The sequence below is a fragment of the Brachyhypopomus gauderio genome, chromosome 14 (assembly GCF_052324685.1).
Source record: "Brachyhypopomus gauderio isolate BG-103 chromosome 14, BGAUD_0.2, whole genome shotgun sequence".
Taxonomy (NCBI): domain Eukaryota; kingdom Metazoa; phylum Chordata; class Actinopteri; order Gymnotiformes; family Hypopomidae; genus Brachyhypopomus; species Brachyhypopomus gauderio.
Window position 1 is genome coordinate 22,757,163 of NC_135224.1, and position 24,271 is coordinate 22,781,433.

At 39.9% G+C, this 24,271-nt stretch overlaps 1 protein-coding gene and 2 long non-coding RNA genes across 3 annotated transcripts in view; 2 read left to right on the plus strand and 1 right to left on the minus strand.

The window, feature by feature from the left end:
* Positions 1 to 1,680: 1,680 nt before the first annotated feature.
* Positions 1,681 to 8,419, minus strand: LOC143474912 (uncharacterized). Its single transcript, XR_013120871.1, has 3 exons — positions 8,355 to 8,419; positions 6,413 to 6,466; positions 1,681 to 1,815 (listed from the first exon to the last, which is right to left on the minus strand). It is a non-coding gene; the product is annotated as an uncharacterized LOC143474912 (long non-coding RNA).
* On the plus strand, positions 6,061 to 7,727 carry LOC143474911 (uncharacterized). The gene is made up of 3 exons (XR_013120870.1): positions 6,061 to 6,441; positions 7,301 to 7,412; positions 7,614 to 7,727. It is a non-coding gene; the product is annotated as an uncharacterized LOC143474911 (long non-coding RNA).
* Positions 8,420 to 13,434: 5,015 nt separating the features above from the next.
* The window catches only part of LOC143474904 (macrophage mannose receptor 1-like), a 43,641-nt gene continuing 32,804 nt past the window's right edge, over positions 13,435 to 24,271 (plus strand). The window contains exons 1-9 of the mRNA XM_076972566.1: positions 13,435 to 13,604; positions 13,919 to 14,320; positions 15,503 to 15,676; positions 16,352 to 16,507; positions 18,567 to 18,680; positions 18,938 to 19,078; positions 20,980 to 21,162; positions 21,423 to 21,580; positions 21,756 to 21,869. Coding sequence (XP_076828681.1) covers positions 13,532 to 13,604; positions 13,919 to 14,320; positions 15,503 to 15,676; positions 16,352 to 16,507; positions 18,567 to 18,680; positions 18,938 to 19,078; positions 20,980 to 21,162; positions 21,423 to 21,580; positions 21,756 to 21,869 — 1,515 coding nt within the window. The 5' untranslated portion in view covers positions 13,435 to 13,531. The remainder of the gene's footprint in view (positions 13,605 to 13,918; positions 14,321 to 15,502; positions 15,677 to 16,351; positions 16,508 to 18,566; positions 18,681 to 18,937; positions 19,079 to 20,979; positions 21,163 to 21,422; positions 21,581 to 21,755; positions 21,870 to 24,271) is intronic.

Here is a 24,271-nt window from a genome sequence, read left to right on the forward strand (position 1 = left end):
TTGCGGGACCCCATATTTAACCATTGTACGTTTGGATGAAATATTATTGAGCTCTACAAACTGATAGCGATTTGTTAAGTAAGACTGAAACCATGAAAGGGCTGTGCCTGAGACTCCAACCCAGCGTTCTAACCTTTCTAGCAAGATCCTATGATCAATTGTGTCGAAAGCTGCACTAAGATCAAGAAGCACTAACAGTGATACATAGCCTTGATCTGATGCAAGGAGGAGATCATTTGTTACTTTAACTAATGCTGTTTCAGTACTGTGATGGGGCCTAAAACCAGATTGGAACTTTTCAAATGTGTTATTCCTATGCAGATATAGGCATAATTGCTGGGCAACAGCTTTTTCTATGATCTTAGATATAAATGATGTGTTTGAAATGGGTCTATAATTAGATAGCACAGTCGGATCAAGATTTGGTTTCTTGATCAGAGGTTTGATAATTGCTAATTTACATGATTTGGGCATGTGACCTATTGTAATGGATGAGTTAACTATAGTTAGAAGAGGTTCAGTTACAGCTGGTAATACCTTTTTTAATAACTTTGAGGGAACTGAGTCTAATGTGCAGGTAGTACAATTTAAGGAAGAAATTATTTTCTCTAATTCTGATTTTGGGAGTGGATGAAAAGCATCAAGTTTTTCTCCCGGTATGTAATTTAAATCAATATCAACCAAACCAGATGACATACCAGTTACATACCCAGGCAACGCCCCTGCTGGCAATGCCACACCAAAAGAGCAAGATAAAGTTTCAGAGGAGCTGAGCTGATGTATGTCCTTCACCTTGAACAACTAAAAGAAAATGGCTATACCCCTGAACAGGAGTGACATCGTATCATAATCTGAAAAATTGCTGTGTCAAAATAAAAGCCCCCTTTCCGACATATATTCCCCGTGGCATCACACTCCCCGCCTGGCATCACCACGCTAGTGATGGGTCGCTTGGCTCCCACTATCCAAAGACCACTTGTGCGCACCGCTCCTTCAGTGAAGTGCCTTCCTTGGTGTTGAACTCTGAAATGGTGGTGACGAATGAGCAATGTGGTGACATGGTGCTTGCCAGGAATCAGGAGTGGGTGAGTCTCATCAGTTGGCAAGTTCGAGCGAGAAATTAGGCCTCCAACGCGTAGCAGACCCTCTGTGTCTAAGACAGGGTGAAGCTTCTTCAGAGGACTCTGTGCAAGTAAGTCTTGCCCCTGCTGGATACATTTGATCTCATCTGCGTACTACATCCCCAAAATCAAAACTGCTTTTTTTTTTTTTTTCTTCTGTATTAGAGGCTCTCAAATGGAACCAAAATTATGGAAATATAAGCCTGGAGGTGAATCAATATTCACAGGCCCAACTGTCTACTCGAGTCCTGAATAATAATTTTCCTATACATAGACCTTGAGATAACTAGTGTTTGTCACAATATGGCCGGCCCCCACTGCCGGTCGTCCCCATCCAGCGGTAGTTGTCCTGTTATTGTTGCGTTGTCTTCATCCTGAAGGTGGGCGGGGCCTATTAGCAGGCCACCACCTGACAGTTGTTTGTCTATATATGTCTTGTCTTTGTAACAGTTGACTGCTGGTTAATAAAGGACCACATATTACCAATAATATCAGTACTGCTGTTAAAGTAATTACATAACCCTGTAATTTGTCAGTGTCATGGTACAGCCCCTGGCCCCTCCCTTTGGACGTGTGTAGGTGTAATCTACCTCTGATTATGTCCATATGTGTATTTCCTTGGGTATGGTTCAATGTGTGTGTATTCATCTGTCTCACCTGTGGCTCGTCCTGTCATCAGTCTCATTTAATTCATCTACAGTGAGGAAAATAAGTATTTTAATACCCTGCGACTTTGCAAGTTCTCCCACTTATAAATCGTGGATGGGTCTGAAATGTTCATCTTAGGTGCATGTCTACTGTGAGAGACAATCTAAAAAAAAAAACTGGAAATCATAATGTATGATTTTAAAAATAATTTATTTGTCTGTTACTGCGGCAAATAAGTATTTGAACACCTGTGAAAATCAATATTAATATTTTGTACAGTAGCTTTTTTTGCAATTACAGAGGTCAAACATTTGCTGTAATTTTTCACCAGGTTTGCACATACTGTAGCAGGGATTTTGGCCCCTTCCACCACACAGATCGTCTCCAGATCAGCCAGGTTTCTCAGCTGTTTGAACAGTTTAGGTCCAGAGACTGGCTAAGCCACTCCAGAACCTTGATATGCCTCAACCTCTCCTTAATACAGTGCAGTCATCCTGTCCCATGTGCAGATAAACACCCCCAAAGCATGATGCTTCCAGCCCCATGCTTCACAGTAGTCAGGGCTGGACTGGTAATCTGGCGTACCAGGCATTTGCCAGGTGGGTCGACAGTCCTCAGGGGCAGATGGATTTTTTTTCTTCCTAAGAGACCGGTGCACAATTTAGAGGGGGCGGCCCATTGGCCCATCTTCAATATAGACAGTGGACTGAATCAATCAGGATATAGGACGAAAGCAGCCCCACTCTTTCTCTGCGTGGTCCGCTGAGATGCATACAATTGCACAGCCGGAGAGCCAACTGCAGTTCTAGACCTGCAGTTTTAGACCTGCAGTTCTAGACGTGCTGTAGTTTTAGACATGCGCCACCTAGCGGCTCGGAATGTAGCTAACGACAGCCAACTGCAGTTCTAGACCAGCAGTTCCAATGCATGCCGTAGGCTCAGGGGCTTGTATATTGTAATAATCCATTGTATAAAGAGTTTATTTGTTAAATATGCCCATTGATTCTCAATTGTTTTAGCCAAATCTCTAACATTTGACAAGTTTTAAACGATAATGTACACCACATTTTGTATTTAAATAGAAGTAGTACGCCTCATTTTCCCTGTTCTTTTAGGGAGTTTTGATTAATTTTGTCATTGACACACACAGCTTGTCTCCTGAAGATATTTTATTTTTAATTAAACTACTGGATTACTGGCATAGGCTATTTTGTAATAAAAATCAGCAAAAATTGCATAATGTCCGGATGTTTTCAGTGAGTAAGCATACGTTTCCAGAATGTTAGGAGTGATTTATTTTACTCGTATACCTTCATTGGCATGCAACTAGCAAATATTATGTGATACTTGGGGTTTTTCGCTCACACGCCACACATCCGATTTCTCACGCCGAAAAAAAATCTAGTTTATTTACCTCTGATCCATATCTATGATTCAATGAGTTACCAGTTCGCTCTGGCGCAAACACTGGCGATCGATCGATCGCAATATAATACTTAATTTTTGTCCATTTTACGTTCGCCCCCCCCTCCCCCCGGCAACAATTTACGTTCGCAGGACTAGCATTTCTCTCAAAGTCGAAGTAGCTACAAAGTAGCCATAAAGGTAGCCAGAACTAACGAACTAAGACACACTAACGCTAGCCAGATTCATCCTTCATGACATAAACATTGCGATAACACAAAAATGACCTTCAGACCGATCATATTTACATTTACATTTATGGCATTTAGCAGACTAAATATACGTCTATCATATATTAATATGCTCATTTGTATCAATATTCAGAACATAGTCTGGGTTCTTATGGGTTAATAATGATGGGGAAATGCTACTTTAGCTTGCTTACTACTTTTAGTATTAATAGTAGCGTAGTAAGTGCTAATTTCCTTCCTTTAAGTTGTTTCAAGTAGCCATAAAGGTAGCCAGAACTAACGAACCATGACACACTAACGCTTGCCGGATTCATCCTTCATGACAAAAACATTACGCTAACCCAAAAATGACCTTCAGACATTATCATATATTATTGTTGCTTATAAATATAATTCTTCCATCTGCTCCCGCCACATACTAAAACACTATCTGGATATTACGTTACATACATCTAAAACTACGGCACGTCTAGAACTGCAGGTCTAGAACTGCGGGCTCTCCGGATGTGCAATTGGATGATGTAGGAGACGCTGGCAGGCTATTGAAATTATAAGATGAAAACTCACCACCACAAATAGGTAAGAGATAGAAATATCCATATCTGTGTTGTAGGTTGTTGCTTAGGATGCACTTTGTATAATACAACTTGTTTGGTGGTCTTATGATGGACCGTTTAAAAGCTATTGAAATTCTAAGATAAAAACTCACCACCACAAATAGGTAAGAGGTAGAAATACCCATATAAAAGTTGTAGGTTTTTATTTAGGGTGCACTTTGTATAATACAACTTGTTTGGTGGTCTTATGATGGACCATTTAAAAGCTATTGAAATTATAAGATAAAAACTCACCACCACAAATAGACAATAGGTAGAAATACACATATAAGCATTGTAGGTTGTTGTTTAGGACGTCCTTAATATATAAGAACTTGTTTTATGGTCTTATGATGGACCGTTTAAAAGCTATTGAAATTCTTAGATTAAAACTCACCCCCACAAATAGGTAAGAGGTAGAAATATCCATATTTGAGTTGTAGGTTGTTGTTTAAGATGCCCTTAATATATTAGAACTTGTTTGGTGGTCTTATGATGGACTATTTAAAAGCTATTGAAATAATAAGACAACAATGGACTACAACAAATAGATAACAGCTGTGAATACCCATCTCTGATGTATAGATTGTTATTTAGGATGCACTTTGTGTAATACAATTTGTTTAGTGCTCTTATGATGGACCATTGAAAAGCTATAAATTGAAATTATAAAAAAAAAAACAGTGTGCAGTGCTCTGGGGCCTTTACTACCGCCACTTGCATGCGTGTTAACCGTGTTAATGTAATTTGTAGACGGTGCCTTAGACGTTGTAGCGGTCACAATATTACATTTTAAATAAAATGTTGTCTACAACTTAAAATATATATATTACTGGCGTAAACAAAGTTGTAAGTATTTGTTTTGTATGCCAGAAATAAGAATTTGCACATTTTGGCACTTTTGCTGATACTGTCTTAAAATTATTGAAGAAAGAATTCCGAATATGCGAATATGCGAACGTGAAACCAACTTTACCGCAGTAACTGACGCTACGTTCAGTGTTGAGCGTGTTGTTAAAGGAGAGGCAGCATGGAGCAACAGAAGCGGCAGAAAGGGGTGCGGAGAAGTTACGCGTGAAGAAATTGAAGAGTCTCAATGTAAATGCTACAAAATGTGTAAAAAATCAGACATGTTCACTACTGTAGCCTCCGCGTCCTCTGTAGGTGAAGACAGCAGCACCAGACAGGGAGAGCAGCAGCCAGAGATGCAGGCTTGTGAAAGAGAAACCGAGGGACAGACTGAGAGGGCAAGTGTAGTACGTAAGCAGGTAGTAACGTCAGGATAACACAGGGACTTTATTACATGAGAATGATGAGCAATGGCGATTGATTAGTTTCAATATTAATTGGTATTTGCATACTTCCAAGTTCTGGCAGCCACGCACCCTTATTCTGATAAAATAGCAAATGGTCCAGACTGAGAAGTGTTGGATGAGCTGCAAGTGTCCATTTTAGGCTATCATAGCATTTTAGATATTTAGGTTAAAGGTGTGTTGAAAGGCTGTATAGTAGTTTAAATTAGTAGCCTCTATGCTGTGGTTCAACATGTTTTTAAAAGCACTCAAACAAGTAAAATTACAGATTAAAAAACTTAGAAATGATAAATATAAGCTTTGCAATTTAAGCATGACTACAGTAAGTGTAAAAAAATATAAAAGTAATTAGCAAAATATATGCCAACACAGAATAAGAGTAAAACAGTGTCAAATGCTTTTAAAACATGTTTGCATTGCATGAAATTCATAAAGCAGCTTTGTTTGTAGCCAGATACAAATACATGTCATAGCTGTTTAACGGAGGGAGCACCTTTAACCTGAAGAATTAGAATTGAGCTGTTAAATCGGAGAAATTCAGAAAATACATATTATTTTCAATAAAATCATGAAAGTGATTGTGATCTAATAATGTTAAGATTGAATCCAATTACTTTAACCAGTAATTTATTTTTTTTCATGTCGTACCCCACATACATAAATTACAAGTCGGTTGTGCTCCGCTAATTATGATGGGCCGGTCTAGACCAAAAATGCCAGGGCCGATTTTTTTGTCCCAGTCCAGCCCTGACAGTAGGGATGGTGTTTTTGGGATGGTACTCATCATTCTTTGTCCTCCAACCACGGCGAGTGGAATTAAAACCAAAAAGTTTTATTTTGGTCTCATCTGACCACAGAACTTTCTCCCATGACTCCTCTGGATCATCTAAATGGTCATGGGTGAACTTAAGATGGGCCTGGACGTGTGCTAATTTAAGCAGGAGAACCTTCTGTGTCATACATGACTTTAACCTATGACGTCTTAGTGTATTACCCACAGTAACCCTGGAAACAGTGGTGCCAGCTCTCTTCAGGTCATTGACCAGCTCCTCCCGTGTAGTTCTGGGCTGGTTCCTCACCTTTCTTAGGATCACTGCTACATCACGAGGTGAGATCTTGTATGGAGCTCCAGTCTGAGGGAGATGTACAGTCATGTTTAGCTTCTTCTATTTTCTAATAATTGCTCCAACAGTTGATATTTTTTCACTAAGCCGCTTGGCTATTGCCCTCTAGCCCTTTCCAGCCTTGTGGAGGTCTACAATTTTGTCTCTAGTGTCTTTATTCAGCTCTTTGGTCTTAGCCATGTTAGTAGTTGGAGTCTTACTGATTGTGTGGGATGGACAGGTGTCTTTATGCAGTTAACCAACTCAAACAAGTTATTCTAATTTAGAATAATAAGTGAAGTGGAAGTGGACTTTTTAGAGACGGACTAACAGGTCTTTGAGGGCCAGAATTTTTACTGATTGTCAGGTGTTCAAATAAATATTTGCAGCAGTAACACACAAATTATTATAAGAAATTATTAAAAACTCATAAATTGTGATTTCCGGATTGTTTTTTAGATTATGTCTCTCACAGTGAACATGCACTTAAGATGAAAATTTCAAACCCCTCCATGATTTCCAAGTGGGAGAACTTGCAAAGTTGCAAGATGTTCAAATACTTATCTATATATAAGTATATCTATATCTATATATATATAGTAAATAACCTTAACCTGAGTTCACCATTAAAAAAGGTACACAATACAAATTGTGTTATCCTGTGTGGTTCAACATCATGTTATTTCATCACTGAATTTCAGGATTTTGTAGGTTGTACAAAAATATTACCAAAATATGAATTGATGCACACACAATTAGAATAAACAGTTATATTCTGAAGATGGTCATGAAGTTGCTGTAGTATGCTCTGATTTCTTTCCGAGTATTGTTCATTACATTTTAAACCTTGTCTGTGTTTTCCAGTTTCAGTAAATGACTAAATGTCATATTTGACAGCAAAGAATAATTGGCCACAGGAAACAACGTGGTAGAACTGGCTTCCTGTTCTCTGAGAACGATGACATTCTAGCCATGGGTAAGCAAGCAGGCTATATCATTCCTGGAAATGTATTCACATTCCAATGTGACATCTCAAGGACAGGATTTTGGGGCAGTTTTCCGTGTTTGTTAGGCCAAACTAGGGGTGCAGAGGGACTGAAAGCACACATCACGCAATCTAAATCTCACATAAATCTTTCTCTTTTTGTCCATTTCTTTGTCTCTCTTTCACCGTTAGGTTTTGCATAGAAACTACATGCAGTCGGACACATTCATTTACTGATTACTGGTGTGTTTCAGTAACGTGTTTGGAGGTATTCTCGCTCCACTGCAAACTACATTTACCTTATTTGAATTAATCTGTCACACCTGCCGTGGTAACACATTCTCTTCTAATGTTAGTTTTTTTCAGTTACAAGAATTAAATACTGCTGTTAATAATCATTTGTGCAAGAACTATAATTATTTTATGCAATGAAAACCATTATTATTATTATTACTGCAAATTTAGTTTCTAGGATAATGCTGACTAATTATATTCATAAAACATTGTTTAATGATCTTGCAATATTAACTTAAAGTGGGGGATGGCCTCTAAGTAATTATGCTCTTCTAAATTTACCAGCTTGTGCCAAGCAACAATTAATCAACAATATTAGTACCTCATACTAATGATGATCAGTTTTACAGTCAAAATAGGCATAATGATGAGGTTAGCAGAATGTGCTTTGAAGTTGTACTAGCAAAGTCAGGATATACTGACTTCACAGAATCTTTCTGCAAATGTCAGTTAGTAATGACAGTAAGGTCACTTTAGTTTACATTAAACACACTATACATAACCAGCATATTTTTACCATCAGTATATAAAACAGCCAATTTTTGCTTAGAAGGGTGAGATTTGGACTTTTAGATCGCCTGCATCTTAAAGTGACCAAAGTACTTTTAAATTACTAAACACCAATTAGTGTTTACTGACCTCTTCTGATAATGTAACAAATGTAAAATACAGTCAATGTGGAGTTTGTCCCCGACTCTCCAGTTACACCATCCTCCACTCTTCAGGATCTTGGAACGTATGTGGGGAAAAAGAGCATTTGTGTGTCAGATGCACTTACCATACTTATATATACCATACCATATATGTATATTATATATATATATATATATATATATATATATATATATATATATATATATATATATATATATATACACTGCTCAAAAAAATAAAGGGAACATTTAAACAACACAATATAACTCCAAGTCAACCACACTTCTGTGAAACCAACCTGTTCAGTTAGGAAGCAACACTGATTGATCCATGAAGCAAACCTGGCGACTTCGTGGCTGCATCCATGTAAACACACGTACGATTTGTAATTCACAGGTTTGAAAACTCGTTCTCGCCCCTACTGTGCAATTTGGTTAGGAATACACCCGAGCATCATAGTTTGCTTACCCATTTTGACCCAGTACCCAACCCAACTTTAAGAATAGATTAACGCCGATAATTTTTATATCACCCGATAAGATGATCAAATTAACGAACACCCACCACTTATATATATATATATATATATATATATATATATATATATATATATATATATATATATATATATATATACTGCTCAAAAAAATATATATATATATATATACAGTGCCTTGCGAAAGTATTCACCCCCCTTTACATTTTTCACATTTTGTTACCTCACAACCTGGAATTCAAAGGGAATATTTGAGGGTCTGCATCATTTAATTTACAGACCATGCCTACAATTTTCAACATTTAACATTTTTTTTTATTGTGAAGCAAACAACAAATAGGACAAAATAACTGAAAACATCAGTGTGCATAACTATTCACCCCCGTAAGTCAGTACTTTGTAGAGCCACCTTTTACAGCAATTACAGCTGCAAGTCGCTTTGAATAAGTCTCTATGAGTTTGCCACATCTTGCCACTGGAATTTTTGCCCATTCCTCATGGCAAAACTGCTCCAGCTCCTTCAAGTTAGATGGTTTTCGTTGGTGAACAGCAATCTTCAAGTCTGACCACAGATTCTCAATTGGATTAAGGTCTGGGCTTTGACTAGGCCATTCCAATATGTTTACATGTTTCCTCTTAAACCACTCAAGTGTTGCTTTAGCAGTATGCTTTGGGTCATTGTCCTGTTGGAAGGTAAATCTCCGCCCTAGTCTCAAATCACTGACAGACGTAAACAGGTTTTGCTCAAGAATATCCCTGTATTTAGCACCATCCATCTTCCCCTCGACTCGGACCAGTTTTCCAGTCCCTGCTGCTGAAAAACATCCCCACAGCATGATGCTTCCACCACCATGTTTCACTGTGGGGATGGTGTTCTTGGGGTGATGAGATGTGTTGGGTTTGCGCCAGACATAGCGTTTTCCTTGGTGGCCAAAAAGTTCAATTTTGGTTTCATCTGACCACAGTACCTTCCTCCATACAGCCCAGCTCTATGGAGTGTACGGCTTATTGTGGTCATATGGACAGATACTCCAGTCTCTGCTTGGGAACTCTGCAGCTCCTTCAGGGTTACCTTTGGTCTCTGTGCTGCCTCTCTGATTAATGCCCTCCTTGACCGGGCTGAGAGTTTTGGTGGGCGGCCCTCTCTTGGCAGGTTTGTTGTGGTACCATGTTCTTTCCATTTGATGATGATGGATTTGATGGTGCTCCGGGGGATCATCAGAGATTTGGATATTTTTTTTATAACCCAACCCTGACTTATACTTCTCTACAACTTTATCCCTGACTTGCTTGGAGAGCTCCTTGGTCTTCATGGTGTTGTTTGGTTAGCTTAATGGTGTTGCAGCCTCTGGGGCCTTTCAGAAAAGGTGTGTATATACTGACACTTGTGGCCTTCATTTCACTAAGTATGTGACTTCTGAAGGTAATTGGTTGCACCAGAACTTTTTAGGGGCTTCATAACAAAGGGGGTGAATACATATGCATTTGCCAATTTTCAGTTTTTTATTTTCATATTCTTTATATACATATATTTTTTCCTCATTTCACTTCTAAAACGTAGACTATTTTGTGCAGATGCATCACATTCAATTCAGATAAAAAAAACAATACATGCAGGTTGTAATGTAGTAAAATAGGGAACAATCCAAGGGGGGTGAATACTTTTGCAAGGCACTGTATATATATATATAATATTTTTTAGGTTTTCTGTGTCACATTGTTTTTTGCCCAGTGCGCTGTTCTTATTGTTCAGTTGGGATTGGCTCTTTTCCCCCTTCTGGGATTATCATAATTTTTATTATTACATTTAATTATAATTATTATTATAACTTTATATTTTATTACAAAACAATGACTACCAGAGACTAGAATAAATTAAATGTCTGTGTTACATTCCAGTTTTCTTCCCTCCAGGGACAACAAGGTAATAAAAGGGGGGAATTGTGTATGGCTAGGTTCTATAATCCATACCCTTTTGTTGTGTCACTGACATCACAAAAAGTGTGATGGTAATGCCATCATCAGGCAATGGGGCAGTGTTTGGGTTGTCAATGGGACAATTTCAGGCTTACCATTCAGTACTACCATACCAAGGCTGCCTGCCAATGGGGCTGTACCTGCAGTGCCAAGTGACAGCCACGTGTTTTTGAAATTTGCGCTCATACTGCCCTGCCCTTCTGAAATCTCCAGTCCATACATGGGGCCTCTCTGCTTTCAGCACCAGCTTCTGGTCTTGGTTGTTTAAGGTAGATCAGGCTGAGCTTTATCTATCTAACTCTTCTTCAATTCTCATGCCTCATAGTCACATCCACTCACAACTGGGTGTTGCAGTACACTACCCCCCCTTCCAGTTTTAGGGTTGGGGCTAATAGCAACATTAGTGTGTCTGTGTGGTGTGTGTGTGAGTGGAGCTGGTATGAGAGATGTATGCATGTGTGTGTCTGTGTGGTGTGTGTGAGTGGAGTTGGTATGAGAGATGTATGCATGTGTGTGTCTGTGTGGTGTGTGTGAGTGGAGCTGGTATGAGAGATGTATGCATGTGTGTGTCTGTGTGGTGTATGTTTGTGTGTCTGTGTGTGGAGTGGGTATGAGAGAAATGTATGTATGTGTGTGTCTGTGTGGTGTGTGAGAGAGATGAATGTATGTGTGTGTGTGTGGGGGGAGGGGGGACTTCTCTGAGTGGAGAAGCTCGTAGTTCGGGACATACTTAACTTTGAGTCATGGTCTGAGAGAGGACCTCTTGACAATGAGTTTGGTGTAATTGTGTTTGGTTATGACAAGTTAAACACAGAGGTAAACTGTGAAAAAGCCAATTCTGATTTTGAGAAATTTGCATGGGAGCCAATGGGGCGGTTTTTGATGCCTAGGGCCAAACCAATGCTCATAACTCAACTAATTGATCAAATTATTAGATATGTAGGCCTGCCAGAAAGTTTCCCTGCCATTCAAAATTTTCTAGGTGAAGGTTTAAGTATTTTATAGCAATTTATCTAGATTTTTGATAATTTTTCATGACAGCACACACTCTAACTGACAGTTATAATTTGAAATTCTGAACATTCTGCCATTTATCCCTATGGGAAGTTTCAAATATTGAATTTGAATTGAATAAAAACTACAAAGCCAATCGACTATAAAAGTCAGAGCACAGGTCTAGGAGCCGAGACCTTCGAAACGCAGTGTGAATGGAATCTGTACATTAAGCGGTTCTGGCTCTATTCATTGCATAAATTAGTGGAAGAAGAAAAAGAAGACGTGGAATATTAAGAAGTATGAGGAATAACAATAGAGAGCCCTTCTCAAGCCCTCTAATGAAAGTGATGATGTATGACAGCTGGACTGCTGCAGTCTGACCAATGAGATGGTAAAGTGACACTTTTATTGGTTTGTAAGTAATCTTACCCCCCACCTGCATTTCTGTATTTACACACACGATAATATTGGTTGGCTATTTTCCTCAGTCACTGTCCCTCATACACATATACCACATGTTTATGAGAAAATCTAATCTACTTTGGGGAGAATTAACTAAAATCATACCCCATTAAGTGATTTTGAGTCGTTGCTCCCTTTGAATGAAACTGCAAATTTATACTGAAGTACCACTTTTTTTATTGGTCCAGTTTTCTATTATTACCATGTGTGCCCACCTCAGCCACTTCTCAGAGCAGGAAACAGGATTTCCCTGCTTTGTGTTCCACAGCTTGGAACATGTTTCCTTATTGCTGAGCTACAGGTCCTCCAGAGTTTCAAATGCTTTCCCCTCAGACCATCAGCAGTTTCACTCTCCTCTCTCCCTCTCCTGATGAGAAGTAACACTTGCTTATGAATGCAGGAAAAAGTACTACAATCTGCAATAGAGCGCAATGGTATAACGCAGAGCAAGTTTAGGCGAGAAACAAACATTTTGATAAGCTCAATTCCAAAATCATGGTTGTGGCCACTGTTCATAGTCAAAAAGCAAGTAGACAAAGATACAGCATAATTTGAGATAAAACAAGGGTAGGAATCGACACAAACAGAACAAGTACCAAGCTAGAAATACCAAGCTAAAGAAATTCAGACTGTTAAAGCAGTAACAGACAAAATTAATAAAGAAAACGATACAGGCAAACTTTAAGAAAATGAAGGTAAACTAAAATCATCTGTAAACACTTGGGAATAATATATACAAACAGGTGCAGTGGATGTTGCACGGAGATAGTTTCCTCAGTGGGCTGCGATATTGGAGCAAGGCAGGGATTACTGAAACGGTCATGACAGTCTGCATAACTGCATCTACATGTGTACAAATGTTTGCTGTGCACATTTGTTTGGCTTTTGAAAATAGGTGTAAATAAGTGTATTGATTAAGGCAACTGAGACCATTATCATGACCAAGGATAATAGAATTAAGTATTGCATATATATTTTGTGTGTTTGTGTGTGTGTGTGTGTGTGTGTGTGTATGAGATAGTGAGTATTATGAGAGTAAAAGGAGACACTGCTCAGTAGGGAAGCACGTGGAGTTCATCATTGTTCCTGTCTTTGCCTCCCTCCCCCAAAAGGATTCACATCCCAACCCTCAAAACCCAGTGAGAGGTGTATTGTAGTGCTACAGAGTCTGGGCTAGAGCTGAAATCCACACTCCCTTCCTGGATTATCCTTCTTGGATTACGAATTAAATATGAAGAAGTTCAGTTTTCGTCTGTTTGTACTGCTGTGCCTCTGTATGGCTTTGCACTACACCGTTCAGCTTGGTATGTAGGTGAATACCTGTGTCTGTAGATGAGAATTTTTCTTGTTGCTATTTTTCATTTAGTAAAGAAACAGTTCATACAGTGTTTGTGTATAAACTGGAATGATGGATAACTGGGTAATTAAATAGAAATAATATTTTCACTGTTGACATTTTATCAGTTGTGATTCCACGTATTTTAAAAGATTTAATTTAATTTGTAAGCGCAGTCATGATTTAAGAGAAAAAGTGTAAGCGCAACCCTACCAACATCATCAAGATGCCTATCATCATCTTCCATCTTCTCTTCACATCTGGCATCTTCCCCCTGTGCAGACAGCAGCGCTTTCGTCATTTATAACGAGGCTCACAACAAGTGTGTGCGGGTGGCGGAGGGCAACGCGGTGCAGGCTGGTGACTGCGACCCCACAGCAGACCTGCAGCGCTTCCGCTGGATCTCCTCATCACGCCTGATCAGCGTCTCGCACAAGCTGTGTGTGGGCTCGCAGGACCTGAAGGAGTGGGTGCGTGTGGTCCTGGTGCCCTGCAATGAGCTCAGCCCCACGCAGACGTGGGAGTGCAAGAATGAAACCCTGTTTGGTCTGAAGGGGCAGCCTCTACACTTCAACTACGGCAACCGCCACGAGCCCAACGTCCTGCTCTACACGGGCACGGGATCATGGAGTCGCTGGCAGATCTATGGCACCAAGGAGAACCTGTGCTCCCATGGATATGAAGGTAGAACCTTCACACAAGTAACGGGAAGTACAGCTTTCCCAGTACATCAGTCACTGAATTATGATAGGAGCACTGGGACAGGAGGAAGATTTTTCACTATACAGATCGCATTCATTTTAACTGAATGTTTGAACTTTGAACAACCCACTTTAAATTTAGATTTATACTTCACTGACCTATACATCTTTAAATAAGCTTACACCATACTTATCCAAACTCCTTCTTCCTCACAAACCCACACACACTCTACAGAGCTACTTTCTATTCTCCCCAGCAGCCTTCACAGAGTGAGGTTGATGGTAATCATACATTCTACAGGTGTGCTCATCTGTACACATCTATGGAACTCCCGTCCCTCTCTAGTCCAACAGTCTTCAAAACTAACCTTAACATTAGATGCATATATCGGTTCCTGCTCAAGCCTTTGCAGTACTGTGCAAATGTTGTGTATTTTGTGTATGTGTTCTTTATTGGATATCCATTGGTGTCCTTTAATGTACTGACTATTATAAGTGTCTTTGGGTATCTGAGCTGTGCTATACAAATACAACTTAGTTGCATTATTATTATTAAATATGTATATAATACATATAATGTAAATATTAAATATATTAACACTGTAATTGCAAACTATTTATATGAAATGAAATTGCACAGTTCACCTCTGTAACCCTATTGCATTTATATTATTTATATGATGATATGATTTAAATTATATGTACCTAATGACGCATAAACCTGAGCTCCTAATGTTCTGCTAACTTGCTCACATTTAAGTGCTCCGTGTTGTCCTCTGACCTAAGCCATTGTTCTGGTTATGAAGAACCTGTCTAAATCAAGCAGGCCCAGCAATTATCAGACAAGCACAAGACAGATTGAATCACAGTTGTAGAGCAAACAGGGTCACGAACAGTATACTGCCAGCAAAGGAGAAAAATGCTTAACCTGCAAAATAAGAGTAGTTGGAAATAAGCTGTATATATAAGATGGAACTGAAACTAAAAATTGATTTATTTAATTAATTTTTAAATTGAATTTGAATTTTTAAACTGTTCAATGGATCTATCAGTTGCCAAAGTTGAATTTCACTGCTCATCTATCTGCAACAAAGTGCACAGTTAACAGTGGCTTATGTAAAGTGTGGCTAACATAATGGCAGATACCTTCTTCTTCCTTCTGCAGAGCTGTTTACCATTGGTGGCAATTCATTTGGAAGCCCGTGTCATTTCCCTTTCAAGTTTGGGGAGAAGTGGTATGCTGAGTGTACCTTGGAAGGCCGAGCTGATGGGCAACCATGGTGTTCCACAGAGATGGATTACAGCAAGGAAAAGAAATGGGGTTTCTGCCCCACTAAGTGTAAGACCACTCATTTGTTTGGAGGAAGAACCAGAACATTTCAGATATAGTGAAAAGTTACATTTAACACCTCTAAATGTTGACAAAAAATATGTTACAACAAATGCATATTCCTCCATGAAAAGTGCATGGTATTTAACATGCCACTTGTCTTTTACTTAGATGGTAGGTGTCTTTATTAGTGAACCCAAACACAAAGGGAGGAGCTATACAAAGAGATAGTGAACACTGTCCAAACGTGTTTGCACGTGATGGAACTCATGATTTCTTTCTTTCCTGTTTTGCTGTGTCCTGTACTGAGGCCATAAAATGGTGATCAGTCCCTAAAATCAGTGCGGGGCACTGACCTGCTGTCACACACACTTCCTGTGAAGCTGCTTCCTTTGGTCTTTATTTTCCTGTTGTAATGCAGATGTTTGTGAAGTATTTTTGCTGGCTATATGTGATGTGTCTTATAGGATATTCACTTTCTACTTGTTTTGACATTAACATCCCATTACTAGTCAAACAATAACCACATGGTCACATGGTCACAAGTGAACAATAAAGCCATTAGATAAAGAAACAATCAAACCAAATCTGTTATCATCTTGAATGAGCTCATTCAAACATTGTGTCAAGTGAGTGAATTCTCTTTTTCTCACTGTATTTCACTGCCTGTCCCTCTGTCTATAGCTATGACAGGTTGGGACAGTGACCCAGTCACTGGTGTGCTGTACCAGAGGAACATTCAGTCAGTGCTGACCTGGCACCAGGCACGCAAGAGCTGCCAGCAACAAGGTGCTGACCTGCTCAGCATCATCGAGCTGCATGAGCAGACCTACATCTCAGGTACACAGACACACGAACAGACCTACATCTCAGGTACACAGACACATGAAGAGACCTACATCTCAGGTACACAGACACACAAACAGACCTATATCTCAGATACAAAGACACATGAACATATCTACATCTCAGGTACACAGACACACAAACAGACATACATCTCAGGTACACAGACACATGCACAGACCTATATCTCAGATACACAGACACATGAACAGATCTACAGTTGTGATCAAATTTATTCAACCCCCACTGAAATAAAGTGTTTTGGCCAGTTTGACATTGATTTTGATCATTTCAGTCATCTTATTTACAATTATATCAAAGAGGCACTTATAAATTAGACAAACATAACATAATATTTATGATGGAATAACCACAAATGTCTTTACTGTGCTGACATCATTATCAGTTTTATTCAACCCCCTAGTGACATTATTTTTTAGTACTTAGTACAACATCCTTTTCCAGTTATGACAGCTTTCAAGCGTGAAGCATAGCTTGACACAAGTGTCTTGCAGCGACCTATGGGTATCTTAGCCCATTCTTCATGGGCAAAAGCCTCCAGTTCAGTCACATTCTTAGGCTTGCGCACTGCAACTGCTTTCTTTAGGTCCCACCAGAGGTTCTCAATTGGATTTAAGTCTGGTGATTGCGATGGCCACTCTAGAATGTTCCAGCCTTTCATGTTCAACCATGCTCTAGTGAACTTGGATGTGTGCTTCGGATCATTGTCCTGTTGGAAGGTCCAACGTCTCCCAAGCCGCAGGTTTGTGACTGACTCCATCACATTTTCCTCCAAGATCTCCTGGTATTGAAGGGAATTCATGGTACCCTGCACACGTTGAAGCTTTCCTGTACCATTAGAAGCAAAACAGCCCCAAAGCATAATTGACCCCCCGCCATGCTTCACAGTAGGCAAGGTGTTCTTTTGTTCATAAGCCTGGTTCTTCCTTCTCCAAACATAGCGCTGGTCCATTGTCCCAAACAGTTCTAATTTAGTTTCATCTGACCACAGTACACTGTCCCAAAACCTTTGTGGCTTGTCCACATGACTTTTGGCATACTGCAGTCGACTTTTCTTGTTCTTTGGAGTCAGCAAGGGGGTGCGTCTGCGCGTTCTGGCATGGAGGTCTTCGTTATGCAGTGCGCGCCTTATTGTCTGAGCTGAAACTTCAGTGCCCACATCTGACAGGTCTTTTTTCAGTTCCTTAGCAGTCACGCGGGGATTTTTCTCCACATTACGCTTCAGGTAGCGCACAGCAGTCGCGGTCAGGATCTTCTTTCTGCCACGACCAGGTAACGTTTCCACTGTGCCCTTTAACTTGAACTTGCGAATGATACTTCCGATAGTGTCTCTTGGAATATTTAACAACTTCGCAATCTTTTTATATCCATTGCCATTCTTGTGAAGAGCAATAACCTCTTCTCTTGTCTTCTGGGACCATTCTCTTGCCTTCACCATGCTTGGAAACACACCAGTAGATGTCTAGAAGGAGCTGAGTATCACAGTCCTTTTAAATCTGCCTAATTGGTGCTTATCATGCTTGATTGCTGCTCGTTGACATCCACAGATGTTTTCAATACCTGATGGAAAACACTGGAATGAACCTCTGTTCTTAGGAGTGGTAGTCGTAAAGGGGTTGAATAATTGTGTCAATGAAGAAATCACAAAAAGGCCATTTAATACTTTATGACAAAAAAAATTGATGCTATCTTAGTTGCATTTAGTTCTTTAACAAGTCCTTGTAAGATTTCATTATGAACACAATTACAAATGTGCACTGAATTCCATAAAACCCTTCGCAGCATTGGGGGTTGAATAAATTTGATCACAACTGTACATCTCAAGTACACAGACACACGAACATACATCTCAGGTACACAGACACACAAACAGACCTACATCTTAGATACACAGACACTCAATGCTCATCATTACAGCCTTACACCGGGACCCCAGGACATTTAATCTGGGGTGTGCATGGACAATTGGTAACATTTTTTAATATTTTAGTAATGTTACTAATGGGTAAGGGGTTCTGCTGTCTTTTCACAGGTTTGACCAGCATACTTGGCTCTGCTCTGTGGATTGGACTAAATAGTTTGGATTTTGAAAGTGGCTGGCAATGGAGCAATGGGAATCCCTTCAGATATCTGAACTGGGCTCCAGGTAGATGAGCCACACACATGATGTGCACATACACATAATCAGATAGGTGTATGTGCGCACACACCCACTTAGATGCACAACAACATACACACACACACACACACACACACACACACACACACACACACACACACACAACTAAGTGTATGCACACAAGCGTGTACACACACAAGACACACACAAGTGGGAGTGCACACACACACACACACACACACACACACACAAAGTTTAATACTCTCCCCTCTCCCGCCCGTGAGGTCACCCTTCGCTGGAGCCTGGACTGAACTGTGCAGCACTGAATGCTGGGAAGGCATCCAAATGGGAGAGCATGGCATGTAGTAAGAAACTGGGCTACATCTGCCGCAAGGGGAACTCTACTGCCATTATACCTTCAATAGGTAAGACATACAGGTACATTCATAAAGGGAACTCTACTGCCATTATACCTTCAATAGGTAAGACATACAGGTACATTCATTAAAGGAACTCTACTGCCATTATACCTTCAATAGGTAAGACATACAGGTACATTCATAAAGGGAACTCTACTGCCATTATACCTTCAATAGGTAAGACATACAGGTACATTCATAAAGGGAACTCTACTGCCATTATACCTTCAATAGGTAAGACATACAGGTACATTCATTAAGGGAACTCTACTGCCATTATACCTTCAATAGGTAAGACATACAGGTACATTCATAAAGGGAACTCTACTGCCATTATACCTTCAATAGGTAAGACATACAGGTACATTCATAAAGGGAACTCTACTGCCATTATACCTTCAATAGGTAAGACATACAGGTACATTCATTAAGGGAACTCTACTGCCATTATACCTTCAATAGGTAAGACATACAGGTACATTCATTAAGGGAACTCTACTGCCATTATACCTTCAATAGGTAAGACATACAGGTACATTCATAAAGGGAACTCTACTGCCATTATACCTTCAATAGGTAAGACATACAGGTACATTCATTAAGGGAACTCTACTGCCATTATACCTTCAATAGGTAAGACATACAGGTACATTCATAAAGGGAACTCTACTGCCATTATACCTTCAATAGGTAAGACATACAGGTACATTCATAAAGGGAACTCTACTGCCATTATACCTTCAATAGGTAAGACATACGGGTACATTCATTAAGGGAACTCTACTGCCATTATACCTTCAATAGGTAAGACATACAGGTACATTCATAAAGGGAACTCTACTGCCATTATACCTTCAATAGGTAAGACATACAGGTACATTCATTAAGGGAACTCTACTGCCATTATACCTTCAATAGGTAAGACATACAGGTACATTCATAAAGGGAACTCTACTGCCATTATACCTTCAATAGGTAAGACATACAGGTACATTCATAAAGGGAACTCTACTGCCATTATACCTTCAATAGGTAAGACATACAGGTACATTCATTAAGGGAACTCTACTGCCATTATACCTTCAATAGGTAAGACATACAGGTACATTCATTAAGGGAACTCTACTGCCATTATACCTTCAATAGGTAAGACATACAGGTACATTCATAAAGGGAACTCTACTGCCATTATACCTTCAATAGGTAAGACATACAGGTACATTCATTAAGGGAACTCTACTGCCATTATACCTTCAATAGGTAAGACATACAGGTACATTCATTAAGGGAACTCTACTGCCATTATACCTTCAATAGGTAAGACATACAGGTACATTCATAAAGGGAACTCTACTGCCATTATACCTTCAATAGGTAAGACATACAGGTACATTCATAAAGGGAACTCTACTGCCATTATACCTTCAATAGGTAAGACATACAGGTACATTCATTAAGGGAACTCTACTGCCATTATACCTTCAATAGGTAAGACATACAGGTACATTCATTAAGGGAACTCTACTGCCATTATACCTTCAATAGGTAAGACATACAGGTACATTCATTAAGGGAACTCTACTGCCATTATACCTTCAATAGGTAAGACATACAGGTACATTCATTAAGGGAACTCTACTGCCATTATACCTTCAATAGGTAAGACATACAGGTACATTCATAAAGGGAACTCTACTGCCATTATACCTTCAATAGGTAAGACATACAGGTACATTCATAAAGGGAACTCTACTGCCATTATACCTTCAATAGGTAAGACATACAGGTACATTCATAAAACACCATTATATACCAGTTTATACAACAGTGCCACCCTTCAAAGTTCACCCCCTCATTGGTGTTTTTGTATGAGTGTGTGTGTTTGCATTTGTCTGTCTATCTGGTAGCTAAGGATCAGCTCAGTTTCTGCCCAGTGGGCTGGGTGCCGTATGCAGGTCACTGCTACTCTCTCCAGCGTAATAAGATGATGTGGAAAGACGCCCTGGCAGCCTGTCATAAAGAAGGAGCAGACCTGACCAGTGTTCACAACATAGAGGAACACAGCTTTCTCATATCACAGAGTGGATATTGTAAGAGTACACACACACACACACACACACACACACACACACACACACACACACACACACACACACACATAAAGGAAGTACACAAACTGCATTTGATTTTCTGTGACATTTCAGATGGAAATCTCAAACACACAGGCTTCATGCTAAGCCTTATGAGGATACACTTTCAAACTGACATAGCCACACAGCATCCTCTCAGTTTACATTACAACTCTACTCAGCCTACTGTGATTTCCTGAATGTGCCTGTGTGTTCTCCAGTGCCCACTGATGAGCTATGGATAGGCCTAAATGATCAGAAGACTCAAAACTTGTTTGAGTGGACAGACAGAACCCATGTTACCTTTGCTGTTTGGGTGGTGGGAGAACCTTCACATGCAGTGAACCACAGGGAGGACTGTGTTCTCATGAAAGGAAAGGTACAGACCCCTCATTTATCTACCACACAAGTCATCCACATGAACTATAAACTGATGAAATGTGAAGCTGACACACTGAAGTGGTTATGCCTGGTGTTTTTCTATGAAACATAATTTTCATATTTCAGTGCCAGTCCCGGAAGTGATTGTGGGTATTTTCCTTATGACACTGTAGGATGGCAAGTGGTCAGACCATATGTGTGAGAAAGAGCGTGGCTACATCTGTAAGAAGAAAGCTTCCAGCAAACCTGCAGGATCACCTGAGTTGGTCAGTCCAGGATGTCCAATTGTGAGTCATACACCCCCGTACTCTCTTAATATCACACACACATGCACACACACACACACACACACACACACACACACACACACACACACACACACACACACACACCCATACTCTCTTAATATCACACACACACACATGCACACACACACACCCATACTCTCTTAATATCACACACATACACATGCACACACACACACACACACACACACCCATACTCTCTTAATATCACACACACACACACACACCCGTACTCTCTTAATATCACACACACACACACACACACACACACACACACACACACACACACACCCGTACTCTCTTAATATCACACACACACACACACACACACACACACACACACACACACACACCATACTCTCTTAATATCACACACACACACATGCACACACACACACCCATACTCTCTTAATATCACACACATACACATGCACACACACACACACACACACACACCCATACTCTCTTAATATCACACACACACACACACACCCGTACTCTCTTAATATCACACACACACACACACACACACACACACACACACACACACCCGTACTCTCTTAATATCACACACACACACCCCCCGTACTCTCTTAATATCACACACACACACACACACACACACACACACACACACACACACCCGTACTCTCTTAATATCACACACACACACAACCGTACTCTCTTAATATCACACACACATACACACACACACACACACACCCGTACTCTCTTAATATCACACACACACACACACACACACACCCCCGTACTCTCTTAAAATCACACACACACACACACACACACGTACTCTCTTAATATCACACACACACACACACACACACATACTCTCTTAATATCACACACACACACACCTGTACTCTCTTAATATCACACACACACACACACCCGTACTCTCTTAATATCACACACACACACACCCGTACTCTCTTAATATCACACACACACACACACACACACACACACACACACACACCCGTACTCTCTTAATATCACACACACACACACACCCCCGTACTCTCTTAAAATCACACACACACACACACACACACAACCCCGTACTCTCTTAATATCACACACACACACACACACACACACACACACACACACACACACACATACTCTCTTAATATCACACACACACACACACACACCCGTACTCTCTTAATATCACACACACACACACACCCGTACTCTCTTAATATCACACACACACACACACACACACACACACACACCCTGTACTCTCTTAATATCACACACACACACACACACACACACACACACACCCGTACTCTCTTAATATCACACACACACACACACACACACACACACACACACACACACACACCCGTACTCTCTTAATATCACACACACACACACACACACACACACATGCACACCCACACACCCCGTACTTTCTTAATATCACACACACACACACACACACACACACACACACACACACACACCGTACTCTCTTAATATCACGCACACCCACACACCCCGTATTCTCTTAATATCACACACACACACACACCCGTACTCTCTTAATATCACACACACACACCCATATTCTCTTAATATCACACACACACACACGCACACACACACACACCCGTACTTTCCTAATATCACACACACGCACACACACACCTGTACTCTTAATATCACACACATGCACACACACACACAACCGTACTCTTTTAATATCACACACACACACACACACACACACACACACACACACACACACACACACACACACACACCAGTACTCTCTTAATATCACACACACACACACACACACACACACACACACACACACACACACACACACACACACACACACACACCCGTACTCTTAATAAGAAGGCATATTCAGTCAAACATGAATTTGTAAGCCTACATACTGTATATTAAAATAATACTAATAATAATAAACTTTATTTGTATAGCACCTTTCATACATACATGCAACTCAAAATGCTTTATAGAATAAACTTAAAAAAGAAACATTAAAAGGAAGCAAAGATAAAAAGACAAAGGAAAATATTAAGAAAGTAAAGATAAAAAGGAAACAAAACAATAAAATAATGTAATAAAGTGAATAAAGTAAATAAGATGGAACAGATTTAGGGTTGCTTAACTTAAACTAAAAGTAGATCTAAACAGGAAGGTTTTGAGACTCTTCTTGAAGCTGTGCAGGAATAAAATGCCTGTTTGTTGAGTTCTTACCAGAGCACTAATTCAGTTGATACCACTTGCCGTTGTTCTTAAATTGTATGTCTGTTTTATGGTTATTTGTGCTTCTTGGCAAATGTCTAACTTGCAAAACACTAGGTAATGACATTGACTCCTGT